Raw genomic sequence first — 14,329 nt, forward strand, 5'->3', positions numbered from 1 at the left:
GTTTTTACCTTGAAGTGTCTTCCCATTAGGTAGGGTCGCCATTTCTTAAGTGCATGGAGTATTGCCAACATTTCCTTCTCATAAATAGCTTTGCTTAAAAACTTTCCCTTGATTGGACGACTTTCAAAAGCAATGGGTCTTTCATCTTGCATTAGAACAACACCAATTCCATTTCCTGAAGCATCACATTCCACAATAAAGGTTTTTGTGAAGTCCGGTGTAGCTAAGACCGGTGCTTGGCACATTGCCTCTTTAAGATGTTCAAAGGCCTTTGTTGCTTCCGGAGTCCATGAAAATGAATCTTTCTTCAATAATGTTGTTAGAGGTGCTGCTATTCTCCCATAATTCTTAACAAACTTGCGATAATACCCTGTCAACCCAAGAAATCCTCGCAGATGCTTTATGGATGTGGGGATTTTCCATTCCTTAATGGCTTTAATTTTGCTAGGGTCTACCTTAACTCCTTCATGAGATACAATATGACCCAAATATTCCACCTCCTGGACTCCAAAGAAACATTTGGATCTTTTTGCATATAATTGTTTCTCCTCCAATAGTTGTAGCACCCTGTCAACATGTTCAACATGATCCTTCCAAGACTTGCTGTAGATTAGTATATCATCAAAAAATACTAACACAAATTTTCTAAGGAATGGTTTGAAAATTGAATTCATCAAACCTTGAAATGTTGAAGGTGCATTGGTAAGGCCAAAAGGCATGACCAAAAATTCATAATGACCCTCATGAGTTCTAAATGCCGTTTTCGGAATGTCTTCAATCTTCATTCTGATTTGATGATATCCCGAACGAAGATCCAACTTGGTGAAGTAAATTGATCCATGCAATTCATCCAGTAATTCATCAATAACAGGAATGGGGAACTTATCTTTAATAGTGAGCTTGTTGAGCTCCCTATAATCTGGACACATGCGCCATGATCCATCCTTCTTGTGCACCAATACTACTGGAGCTGAGAAAGAACTTTGACTCGGTTGAATTATACCAGCCTCTAGCATTTCTGCAACCATACGTTCAATTTCACTTTTTTGGACATAGGGATATCTGTACGGCCTGATGTTTGGAGGAACACTTCCTGGAATCAGATGAATAGCATGATCATGATCACGCATAGGTGGGAGACCTTTGGAGTCTCAAATACCTTGGAATGATTGTCCAGGACTTTTTGGAGATCTGGAGAAATAGATGATTCCAATGTGGAAACATCTAGCGAACATAATTGTGCAATTACACCTCTTTGCTCCTTTTTTAGAAGCTTTGTCATGCCATTAGAGCTGATTATCTTTCCTGGTTTCCCTGCAATACCCCTTAATTCAACTTCCTTTCCTTCCGTAGAAAATTTGATGAAAAGTTCTTGAAAATTAAAAGCTATTGTACCCAAGGATTGTAGCCATTGGACTCCTAGTACAACATCAGCACCTCCCATTGGAATGGAAAGCATTGGGCTAGTCAATACATATTCTCCCATGGATAGCTTGATATTATGGCACTTTCCAGAGCAATTTATTGTTCCTCCATTTGCAATCATCACTTGACACTCTGGTGCTGGATATAGGAAGCAATTCAATTCTTTTGCTACCCTACAATGAATAAAATTGTGGGTGCTTCCTGAATCAATCAACACTATTACCTTTTTCTTCTTGATTTGTCCTTCTATCTTGATGGTTTGAGGAGTGGTAATTCCCGCCAATGCATTACAAGATATGGTCGGATTTATTTGTTCTTCATCTAGGCTTTGTTCCTGGAGTATATCTTCTTCTTTTGACCTTTCTTGCTCCTTTTCTTCTTCCTCTTCACAATCTATGTAGAATAATTTCTTCTCAGCACACTTATGACCTTTAGTGTATTTGCTATCACAACTGTAACAAAGCCCTTTTGCTCTTTTTTCTTCCAATTGTTGTGGTGTCAACCTTATAGGTTGTGGAAGACTAGGGGCAACAACACTTCCGTCTTTATAGTTGTGAGTGGTATGCTTCCTGGTTGCCATAATTTTGCTTTCCATTTTTCTTGCTAACCTGAATGCCTTCTCTAATGAATCAGGTTCCCAAAGGCGAACATCATGTTGGATATTATCCTTTAAAGACCCTATGAACACATCAATCCTATGCTCCTCTGGAATATCTTTTACCCTTATGTTCAATTTTTGGAACTCCTCAATGTGCTCCATTACTGAACCCTTTTGTTTGAGACTTATCAATTGGCTAAAAAAAGTGTTGCTTTTTGTATCTTCATAATGTGCTATCAATTCTTCCGTAAAAATTGCCCAAGTGATAAATTGTTTACGAGAGCAAAGCCATTGATACCATACAAACTGATTTGGTTCCAAATATACAGTTGCCATACGTACCTTTTGTGCGTTTTGCACATTATTGAGATCGAAGAATTGCTCCATCTGTAATATCCATGTGGCGGGATCCTTGCCATCAAACTTCCTCATATCGATTTTTGGAATATGGTGATTCTTCGATCCAACATTAGCGTCTATGGAATCATGATTAACATTTCTTTTGTTCTCATCATGAGTTTCCTTTACTACCTTTTCACCATTAGTGACCCTTTCTTGTAGCAACTTCTTCAATTCTTCCATGTCTGTCTTGAAATCTATCTTCAAATCTGCCATGTCTCTCTTCAAATCTGCCTTTGAATCATCCATCTTAGCTTCCATGCCCTTTATCTTAGATTCCACGCCATTTATCTTAGATTCCACACCACTTATCTTAGCTTCTGTTAGCTTTTGTGAGCGTGACATTTGTTGCACTTGTTCTTGTAATTTTGATATATCATGTAGCATTTCTTCCTCTTCTTCATGAGTCATGCTAGAGCTTTCAGGTTCCTTACTAGGTGTTTTCATTTTCTTTCCTCGGGGCATCAGTTACCGATAATAATGCTTTACTATGCCCTTTGAATTCCGTTAAACCAAGCTTACACAAAAATTAAAAAAAAAAAAAACTACACACCTTTTTTCACTTTATAGAAGCCTGATATTGAATCTGATGTATCTCTGTAATTTCGGATCATCCAGTTCTGAAATTGCTACCTGTAGTAGCCTTCTGCGTCCTCTTTCCAATGCCACAAGTCTGAGCCAAATTGGATTCTCCAAGGAAGAGTTATGTGAAATCTCCCACAGTGACTTGCTTTTAGACTGGTTCAGTAGAGCGAACTTGTACGACGTGCCACGAGTCACTGTTTCAACCTTTGAATCTGAAACACACACACAAGAAACTACAGTCCGTCCTCTTTCTGTACCTTCTTACGAAATTTCAATCCGATCCCCAGAGAGAAAGTTATGACGATTTTCCCTAGGTCACCTGTTTTGAATGTAATTCAGGAGTCTGCAAAAAGACCAACTTCCTCAGATCATATCTCCGCAAATATCGTGCGAAAAGCTCTGAAATTCGGACCCAAGGTTCAGCGCGATTTCTTCTCAAATGGGTTTTCTTTGCGACTTCTGAAACGTCACAGAAAAAAAGTTATAGCGAAAATGCCACGATGACCTGTTTGGAGCAGCGAAACCCTAGAATCCAAAGCTCTGATACCAAATGTTATGAAACCAGCTAAAGAAAAGATAGATCAACGCCTTAGAATTCAGCCTCTTCGAGGGGGAAACCTCCTTTACATTACATAAATGAACAATTCTTGGATGATACAAATGACAAAACCTCCTTTCTATATATAGGAGTCTAAGGAGTCACAATATAATCCAGCCGACCTAACAATAATAATATAAAGCCACAAAAATAACAATAGAGGGATTCTATGGGGCACAGAAATAATAATATGGGGGTAATAGGGGCACAACAATATAAATATGGGGTATAACTACACAATAATCACTAGTATTATAGGGACCCAACATACACCCAATCAGATGAGGGGAGAGAGAGATATGTGAGTGATGAAATGATGTCCAAATGAGGTAGATGCTCCTTCTATTTATATGCAACTTGAGGGTGAAGAGATGTGTCTTTTGGGCTTTTGAGCCTACATTAGTTTGCTCGCCGACCTTGACAAGTTGTCCATAGAAGAAATAAATTCATAATCTCATTTTTTACATGTCAGAATGCGATGATCTTTAGATCAATCCTACACCTCTCGGAAAGAGGAATCCAATAAAAATATTCGCTGCATCATATGATTTTTCCAAGGTGAAGTTTGACCCTAGTTTCCAAATTTAACAATAATGTACAGATACAATGGAAGATCTCAATCTATATGAACCATGAAGAACTTTAGGCGCCGCAATGCCATGCACTAGATTCTTGACTAGGGCAATATATCCAGATAGTTTCTCAATAGTTTAGGCATTGCAATGCCATGGACTAGATTCCTTACTAGGGCAATCTATCTAGGTGGGACTACGCTGGACTCGAGCTTTCAACCCCTTTAGGTACCCTCAAGCTTACTTGCTAACCATCAACCCAAAAATCCAAGTGTATCCAAAACAAGGCTCAATAACCAACACCACCTTTCCAACTTCGGGATTCAAACATCAACACAAAGTGTCAGCCAGATGTCTTCCCAAGCACTGCTTCACTCACAAGGCCTCAATACCCCTTGATCCAACAGATCAAGAATGACCAATCTCTCCCAATCACCCTGATTGGTAGCCAACATGCTATCAAAACCTTCGAGAGATTCACCTATACAAACACAACCCCAATAAATAATATACTTTCATATGGACATAATCAAATACAAAGCTTCGGGGTCTTACACACAACTTGACGTTACTTCTCAATTTTTCATAATTGGACTATCAATTGAATCTTTGATAGAATATTCCTCAATCATATGTTTTCCTTCCTACTTCCCATTCGGCAACATATCCTCCGAAATTCGTTCTTCATCAAGCTATGTCCTCCCCCTTAACTTGAAAGCATCTCTTTATCCCGATTGCCTCTTAATCTTAGGGAGATCTCTTTTATTCTTCCTTACTTCGAGAGATCAACTTCTTCTTTTTGTCATCAAAGAATCTTTTGTGGCTTGCAACCATATTAGAGTTATTATCATCCTCGTCATGCTTGTCACATCGAGCATCTTCACCAAGTTGAAGATTGTGTACCTGCACAACTTAAATAGCAAGTACAACCAAATCTATAGAAGCATGATGTTAGCCATATCAGAATCATGGAAGCATCTCAACTTTACTCATATCAGATACCCAAACTTAATTACAAACAAGAGACATATATTCTACAATATCTTGCTAGGGACTTTATCATAAACCCTAGACCACTTCATAACATTTTTCATTCCATCTAGGGTTTCAATGTGTCTTCCAAAGGTATGACATACCTTCCTTTAACATATAGCAAACCCTATAAACAATTCACACAAATATAGATCTACAAGGCATCTAACAACCTTACAAAATTCATATGTTAGACTTCTCACTAGGGATTCATACAAATCCTAGATTTCACACAAAATAATCAATCTGAGTCAATCACAACCTTGTCATTAACCTGACCAACTTCTACTAGGGTTAGTTCCAACCCCTAGATTTTCAATCAACCATCAATTAGTTACTAACATGACCAACTACCACTCTGGTTAGTTGCAAACCCTAGATTTCCGATCAATTATCAATCTCAATCAATAATTCAAATTTCAACAATCTTTCATAAATCTCAAATTATCATATAGTCATCATATATCAGAGATTTCTACTTTGACTAAGGTTTATCTCCATAACCCTAGAATTCCAATTGCACAATCTCAACAATCTTACACAAATCTCAAATCATCATATTTAAGAGATTTTACTTTGACTAAGGTTCAACTCCAAAACCTTAGAATTCTATTTTCACAATCTCAACAATCATTAAATACATAGATCTCAGATTGTTATATTACACACATTAGACAATGTCGCTAATAGGATTTAACTGCAAAACCCTAGATTTTCATTTTCCAACAATCACTTAAATAGATTACAAATTGTTATATCACACATACTAGACAATTTAACTTCACTAGGGTTTAGCCATAAAACACTAGATTTCCAAATATCATCATCCTAGAATCTCAGACAAGGATTTCCATCAAATCCTTAGACTTACGACCATCAATAGCTAGGTCAACACATATATCTAGGAATTCATAATCATTCATAGCATATCGTATGTCCAAAAACATCAATACATCTAACCTAGACTAAACTAGGGTTTCAACCAAAAGGACATATCTATTTATGCCTAGATTTAATCATCATGTAAATACATATCATATCATGTGTTAGTCAAACCCAACTTCACAAATATCAATAAGAGTTAGACACACAACCATCTTGATTGCACTAGGGTTTGATCAGATAAACACATACATACCAAGGAAATCATTTGTAAGACATCATAAGGGTCTTGCTCACATTTTCCACCAAACCCTAATGAGCTAGGGTTCCAATGTAGAAATGGAACAAACCCAACAATCACCAAAACTTCAAAGGTTCGGAACTTTAGATCTTATCATTCAATCCTAACAAGTTAGGTTTTCCTGATCATACCAAAGTCCCAAACATAACATCATCAATAAATAAGATTTCACAATACCCCTAAGCAACTTAGGGTTTCAGACATTCAAATTAGCATACCCTTCGGTTAGGGTTTTTCAGAACTTGTCTAGGGTTCTATACAATCAGTTAGGAATATGAGTGGGGTGGGTAGATTTATCAAGAGATGAATCACCCAAAGCAAGAATCACTATGATTCAATATAGCTTAGACATAATGATGTTAGTAATAGATCATCAAATAATCCTTTCAACCAATGTATTTAAACGATACCTTTGTCTCTTGACTAGCCTTGTCTTGAGAGATCCTCCTTCTTGCAGATGTTTTCCCTAATCAAGACAATAGAGGGAGAAAGGTGATTATTATTTAATATAATCAAAACTAAATGAGTACATGAACCCAAAATTGAAAAGACATGAAATACTTATCTTTGGGAGTTGTTGGGGTCTCCCTCCAAATCTTGAGGGATACCCACAAACTTATAAAAACAATACAAAAAATGTCTTTTCCAAAATATATTAAAAACCTATAAATTCTAAAACATACAAGATAAGATATGTAAGCTGCAGGTAAAAGACTAAATAGTGTAAGTCCCTAATGTCGGGTTCTTAGGCTTGACTTTCTTTGAGTCTCCTTCTACAACAAGGTTGGCTTGATCCCTTCCTCTCTTCTTATTCTTTGGGTTGTTGGGACAGTGAATTTTGAATTGACCTTTCTTATGACGTTGATAACACTCTATCTTGGACATGTCAACTTTCTTCCTTGGTCCCTTCGATCTCTTTCCTTTATGATGAACAACATAAGCATTTGATACTCTTTTAGGATTGGTAACCATAGAGATCCTTTGTTCTTCTGGACTGCAGGCGGTCCATAATTCTCCAAAGGTGGGAGCTACACTCCAACAGTTGAGACCTGCAACAAATGCACCCTAAGAGGGTGGTAATCCTAATAGAGCAGTGATCACAAGTTCTTTGTCCAGAACAATCTCATTAATGGCTAAGAGATCATCCCTGGGTCTAGCTATCTTCACAAAGAAGGTTGCCACAATATCTTCTTTAGTCATCTTCGTAGTCCTCAGCTCATTCTTCAAACTTGCTACTTGTCCAATGTTCTTAATAGTAAACAACTTTGACAAGGCTTCATACATTTCTTGAGCATGATCGATCTTGGCTATGAATGGGACAAGATTGTCCTTTATCCCTTCTTTCATCAGGGTCATGGCCACCAATTCTAATTCCCTGTATTTTGCTTTGTTGGCATCACTGGCTTCTTTTGTAGGATTCTTTACATTTCCTCTTACCAAGTCCCAACACCTTGTTCTTTTCGAGGATTAGGTCAATTCTTTTCTTCCAGGACTTGAAGTTAGAGGCTCCTTCAAGTTTGTTCTCACCCTTGACTGAGTTAGACATCTTCCTTGAATACAATAGATTCCTTCCGTGAGATAGTACCTATGAATGGATCGAGTGCGTGAGACTGCCTTTTTCTTCCTTCTTCGCCAAAGCTCTGAAACCATATTAGAAAATCAGAAAGGCAAAAAGATTTTCTTGTTCTTAATAATTACTTGTGATGTTTCTTATTATGGCGATTCTTCATATCTTCTTTATTTAGTTCATCAAGCAATTACCAAGAGCAACATCACATAAAGCAATAAACACCAGATGTAGGCACATGCCAGGGCAAAACCTCTCTTGAGGGGAAATCCCAATCAAGATAATTCTTCCTTTCAATAGTATTCTTTGAGACTCTTCACCCTAGACCAAGATCATACCTTCCCTCCACACCAAGTTAGCCCTCCAGAATTTTGACCTCTTTCCAACAACTTCGACTAGGCAACAACGTACAACAACTGGAAGCTTCCAACAACAATGAAACTTGGAAGACTTCGATCTCCCAATTCAGGACAGGAAACAGAGAGAGAGAGACACCAAAATTTTGATTTTCCTTGTCTCCTTAGACTTCCCTAAACTCGCATTCACTTCGGCTTCCTGACAATAGACTTCACACCTTTTCCTAGCTCCAAATGAATTCGATGCGCTTCCTTTTATAGGCTTTCTGTGGGGTCAAATAAGGTCCTTAGGCTGACTTGATCTTCTTCTAGGCCGACATGGTGTGGAGGTTACATAATTCATATTTGACTCAATACTTAAACTTTTTACATGATTCAAAAGCCCAAGAAGGGTCTCTTTAAATGTACAATAACTCTATAGACTCAAAATAAATCCTAGAAGTCCTCAATGGGGACTTTGACCTAAAACATGGTGACCCAAGCACGAAACCCATGCTTTAATAAGTCACAATAATCATAATAAAATTTCTTTTCTTTATTTTTTTGACAAGTACATTACATGATGACTCAAGTACATTAATGAAGACCGAACATAGTTACATTTTCCAACACTTAGGAAGAGACTTCAACCTAACAATGTTAGAAAATCAGAAAGTGATTAGGTCCTTCCAACACTTAGGTTGAAGTGATTAGGTCTTGTGCAGTCTTCCTTTCAAGGGATTTTTCGTGGAAAGGCCAATTAGCTTCTCCCAAAGCTCACACATTGTCAAACCTTTCCACTGAATGCATCACCTTGCCTCATTCCAAGCCCTATCATAGACATATCTATCACAAGTGAGGAATATTGGGATTCCTCCTGTTGGTGAAAATCTAAGAAGCAAAGGGGACTTAGTTTGTGGTGACAGTGGGCCTCTGTCCGAAGGTGTTGTGCCCTCTAGCTCTTGCCTCTTTATAAGGCCTCGTAGTTTGTGTGGCAATAGGGCAAATGCCACAATCAAAGGGGTAGCAATGATGATCAATTCTACATTTTGGGCATACAGATGTGAGGAGGGAGCAATCATGGGTGCATGAGATACCTTGGCCTTTGTTTTTCCACACCTCTTATTGCCTTTTTCTTTTTCTTGATTTTTCTTTGTATCACCGTCTGAAGCTCTAGGAAATGTGAGCATGTGGTTATCTCCTTAGTGGTGCGACAGTTCATCGCCCACAAAGGGTTGGGAGTCGGGATATGTAAGGGGTCCTTTCATTATGTGGTAGGACAACATTGGCGCCAGTAATCGAGTGATGACCATAATGATAAGGGGTAGAGCTCATGCTTGGATTTTGCCCACGTGCTAATGTTAATGTCTCAACCATCTTTTGCATTTTATAATTTTCTTCCTTTTGTTGCTTGCTTGTGGTCATGAGATGTTCTTTCCTTTTTCTTTTAGCTGCATAAACCTCCTGGGGAAAAATTTCCAAGCCCGGCTTTGATATGCGGAAAAGAGGAGGGGGTGTGCTAAATCCCAGTGGACCCATGGTCAAGTGGACCCAAAGAAGGGAGGTGGAATAAGGGCTTGTAATGTACAGAGGGGAAGTGACAAGTATGGTAAAGGGATAGATGGGACACACTATCTCAATCATGGAATCCCAAGTAGGGGCGGTCCCACTGGACTAGGATAGAAAATTAATCCCTCAATTAAGGTGAAGGAACAAGACTAATGCAAGGGACATATGACTAATGCAGCTGGCAGAGATATGAATGACACGCCATATCCGCTACAAGGTGGCTCGCAAGAGTTGCTCGCTGCCGGATGGAAGAGATAAATAGGAGACAAGTTTCTCCTAGGGGTCACCCACTTTGGTGGGTAACAGGTACTATGCCCAAAATAATTCTAGCAAGGATATTTAATTCATAATAGCTGGAGATATTGTTTCTTAACTCTAAAAATTATATTCAGCATAGATCCTACCTAAAAGTTTCCAAAGTAAAATATTTACTTGTGATGCGCTTGGAACCTTGAAAATCCCTCAGGTCCATTATGCTACAGTGAGAAAACAATGTGGATGTGAAACAAAAGACTCAATATACCATGAAATATGTATGATAAAGCTTCAATACTTGGTATATTGATCCTTGGCTAAGATTTAACTTTGTGACTCACAACTCCAAGGTGTAAAAACTAGCTATCAAAGATATAAAACTTGAAAAATTAGCTTAGTTAATTATGCTAAACTAAAACAAAGAATTTAAAAGATTTCAGTTTTTTATATAAAAAGCGGTTGCTGAATATTGCTTTATCTTGTAGCACAACAATTTACCTCAAGATGGCACGTTGTGAACTGCAATTGCACTTAGTTTGATTTTGTATCTTGGACAATGAAGTGGGTTTGGTCTCAAGTAGAAAATTTTCCACACCTTTGGATCCAACTAGGAGTGGCACCTAGCATGGTGTTTCTAATCTTCGGATCAAGTGTTCAGTGAGTACTGTTTTCCTCTCGGTTGAAGCTACCTCCTAGAAGATTGGTCCAACCATCTCCCAAACAACCCACTTGCAACAAAATAGATGACGTATACTAGTGCTAGTCCACACTTTTTGCGTGGCTTTGTAGCCTCTTAATGGATTATTCCTCCAACTGTTGTATAATCTTTACTTAGTGTGAGAAAAAATATTATGTTAAACTCCAGTTACAACAAAGATACAGAAAATGCATAATAGGGAAAGCCAACCCACACAACGTTTGTTCACAAGGGTTTGCACAATGAGTTGTTTATTATGGTATATAGTGATCTCACGAATCAACAACAACAATACTTTAGAGGGGACGATAGACTTCTATCAATTTTTTCTAATTGCTAGATAACAGCTAATTGACTCCTTTAGGAGAATTTTTTTTACTTCTAAATATTTACATTTAAATCCATAAATTTCCCACAAGGGGGTCGACTGGACTCATAATGACTTTAGGAGCTCAATGTTCCCTTTGCACGTGGTGCGAAAGTTGAAGATAAAATGCATAGTGGTCCAACATTCCCCAATGCATTCCTTGGATTCCCAATGACCCTCTCAAACAGCTACTTAGTGGCTCAACTTGGTCCATGATGCAATTTGACTTGGTGAAGAGGACTACGACTTGGTTGAAGGAAGAACCTTTTGACTTTGCGATGGCTAGAAAAGTGTCTACTTGCCAGCCTTTTTGGTCCAAGATACATCAACGTTCCACTTAGACTCTCCAATGGCTAGTAACTACCTCCAACGGTTAGTAAAACTTGACTTCATCACCCTTTGGTGGGTTCTCCAATGGCTCAAGGAATTTGAAATTTTTTCCACCTGGGTTTGTTGAGATTTGTGTTGATTTCATCTGGGTCTAGGTTCACTTGTCCACATATTGCCTTGTGTTGCCACATAGTCATTGCCCCTGTCACATCATCACACCCATCGGTTGGATCTCCAACACCCATAGGAAATCGGAGAACGAAGACATGGGTTGTGTTCCTATTTTCTATACACCAACTTTGAGATAATGCACACAGAAAATTGTCCACTTTGCCCCTGTTTTGTCACTTGGAAACCTATCGTACCTGTTGGCCAGTTTTGACTTCCTGTAACTTCATCATGCCTTCACCGTTTGGAAAAATCACAGCGTGGTATGGCTCATCAATCTGAACATTTTGGGACCAAGTTGGATTTTTTGACTTTTGGGATCACTTGCATTGGAAAATTGTCCACTTTGAGATAATGCATGCAGAAAATTGTCCACTTTTGCCCCTGTTTTGTCACTTGGAAACCTATTGTACCTGTTGACAAACTTTGACCACCTGTAAACTTCATGACTTCACTTTTTGGAAACATTTCAGCGTAGTATGGTTTCTAATCATCAATCTGAGTATTTTGGGACTAAGTTGAGTTTTTGACTTTTGGGATCACTTGCATTGGGAACGTGAACTGCCATGGGAAATGTGAAATATTGATTTTGTGAGACTGCGATGTTGACTGTTTGAGGAACACTGCGCCAAGGCCAAGGCTACATACATACTTGATGACTCATAACCATGGGATAAGATATAGGTGCACCCTAACGCAGGTTCTACTGGCCCATACATTGGTGATCACCCCTACATAAGAAAGCTTTTTGAAACCATGAATTCATGAATTCTCTCAAGATCTATCTAGGCTCTCCTGATACTATAAAGGACAAAAATACCAAGGACTTGGCCCAAAAGCATAGGCAATGGCCGACCATGAATAGGTCTAGGACATTCTTAATACAATGACTTACATGGTTGTTACAAAGCTTTTGACTTGTGACCTTGGGATTACAATGGTGTTAAATGCACTTTGAAAAAAATGTGTATATTCCTGCTGACATCAGGGGGAACAATTCTATTTACTGGGTTTACACAACTTTCTGCAGTCTATCGAGTTAGATGCAGCTGTGGTTAATGTGTGTGCGTGTGTCATGCTCCTTTGAGTTTACTGAAAATTTTAAGTGCCATTTGTGAAACTTGTATCATTTTGGAAACATACACTTGTTTCCCTGTTTCATGACATGAGTTTGGTTTGAAGTTTTGGAAATCACCATTTTAGCTCATTTTGGACAGTGCATAAGAAATGGGGTTGTTATGAGCTATCTATTTAAATTTTACAGTATTAGATTATATATGAGGTCATTGCAACCTCCAAATTTTCAATAGTGTCAAATTTGAAAAAATAACAGCCTTGTCATCATCAGGGAGTTTTGTAGACTCTAGAGTGAGTCCAATAGGTTCAGATTCTATTTTCTTTGTCTGTTCGTCTGAGATTTTTAGTTGCATATAGAATGAAAAATGGCAGATCTGATGCAGAGGAGCAACAAAATCTGATTTAAATGCTCGTAACAAGACTTTGTGCTTCACGTTCACAAAAAGTTGAAACTAGCAAAAATTTAGGAGACTTCCTATAGATTTTGTTTGGATTTCTGATCCTCTTCTTAACAAGGGGCCAGGCTTAGGTTGCCTTAAAAATAGCTGTTTTACAATTTAAGTATAGATGCCAAAATTTGCAAGCAGTTTAAATCTCGAGCGTAGATTTCACTTTAAGCAGGACTAATGTGTCCATCTGCTCCTTTCCCAAGGACAACATTCTTAAATTTCCATTTATTTAGACTTCTGTTGCCTACCCAGCACTTTTAGTGGAGTTTTTCAAAATTGATTATTGAGTTCCAATTGATAATGTCAATAACTAAAGAATCAAAGATTAACATTATTATTTGTGCTAACAACAGTTGTATCATATTTTATAGAGGCATACAACATTTTCCTTTTCTGTTCATTTTAGTGAACAGAATATTTACCTGAAAAGTTCACGTCTAACTGCAATTTTCATGGATTCTTTCCTGCTAATTTAGCACCTTTTCTTTGATATCAAAATTTCCCATCTGTTATAATTGCATGTAAACAGGTACCTTATTTAGTCAAATACTTGTTCTTTATCCATCCCGATCCATCTTATTAAGGTTTATTAAAAATCATCTTATGGCTAGGATGAGTTTGAGATGTCAACAAGAAACAAAGTATAGTTTCACTACTATATATCCCAACCTTGATGGCGGTATAGAAGTCTAAAACTGTGTTATCTACGAGTTTTCTTCTACATAACCTATCTTAATGGTTTGGACTGATAGATGCCAGATTCCTGCGAGTATATAATTTAAGGTTGATGATAGGGTAACAGGATTTTCAGGTGTCTCTCTCTCTTTCTCTCTTTAATAATTGGTTGAAACATAATGACTGTTGATATGCAGGTCATTGCTCAAGCATCTTTGCTTTTGGAACGCTTGAAAATAAAGCAACTACTTCAACCACCGATAATAGCTTCAGTAAGTACTTTCTTTAATTAAATGAACAGCCTAAATGGAGAAATAGAAATGGTAATCGTTCATAGTCAGTAAATGAATCTTGTTGGAGTAATGTTAATGGATTTCTATCAGTTCTTAATTATTTAAAATCTTCAATGGTCTAAGACTGTTTTTGCCAAATGGGCAGTTGTTACCCC

The 14,329-nt window shown here is 37.8% G+C and overlaps 1 protein-coding gene across 1 annotated transcript in view; it reads left to right on the forward strand.

Annotated features, from left to right (window-relative positions):
• Window positions 1-14,329, forward strand: part of LOC149163570 (protein PIN-LIKES 6-like) — a 136,995-nt gene that overhangs the window by 107,248 nt on the left and 15,418 nt on the right. The window contains exon 6 of the mRNA XM_089431778.1: window positions 14,079-14,153. Within this exon, the coding sequence (XP_089287904.1) occupies window positions 14,079-14,153 (75 nt within the window). The remainder of the gene's footprint in view (window positions 1-14,078; window positions 14,154-14,329) is intronic.

Source organism: Pinus tabuliformis, chromosome 5_1, assembly GCF_031772625.1.
Source record: "Pinus tabuliformis cultivar Carrire ecotype Pingquan chromosome 5_1, CPIR1, whole genome shotgun sequence".
Taxonomy (NCBI): Eukaryota; Viridiplantae; Streptophyta; class Pinopsida; order Pinales; family Pinaceae; genus Pinus; species Pinus tabuliformis.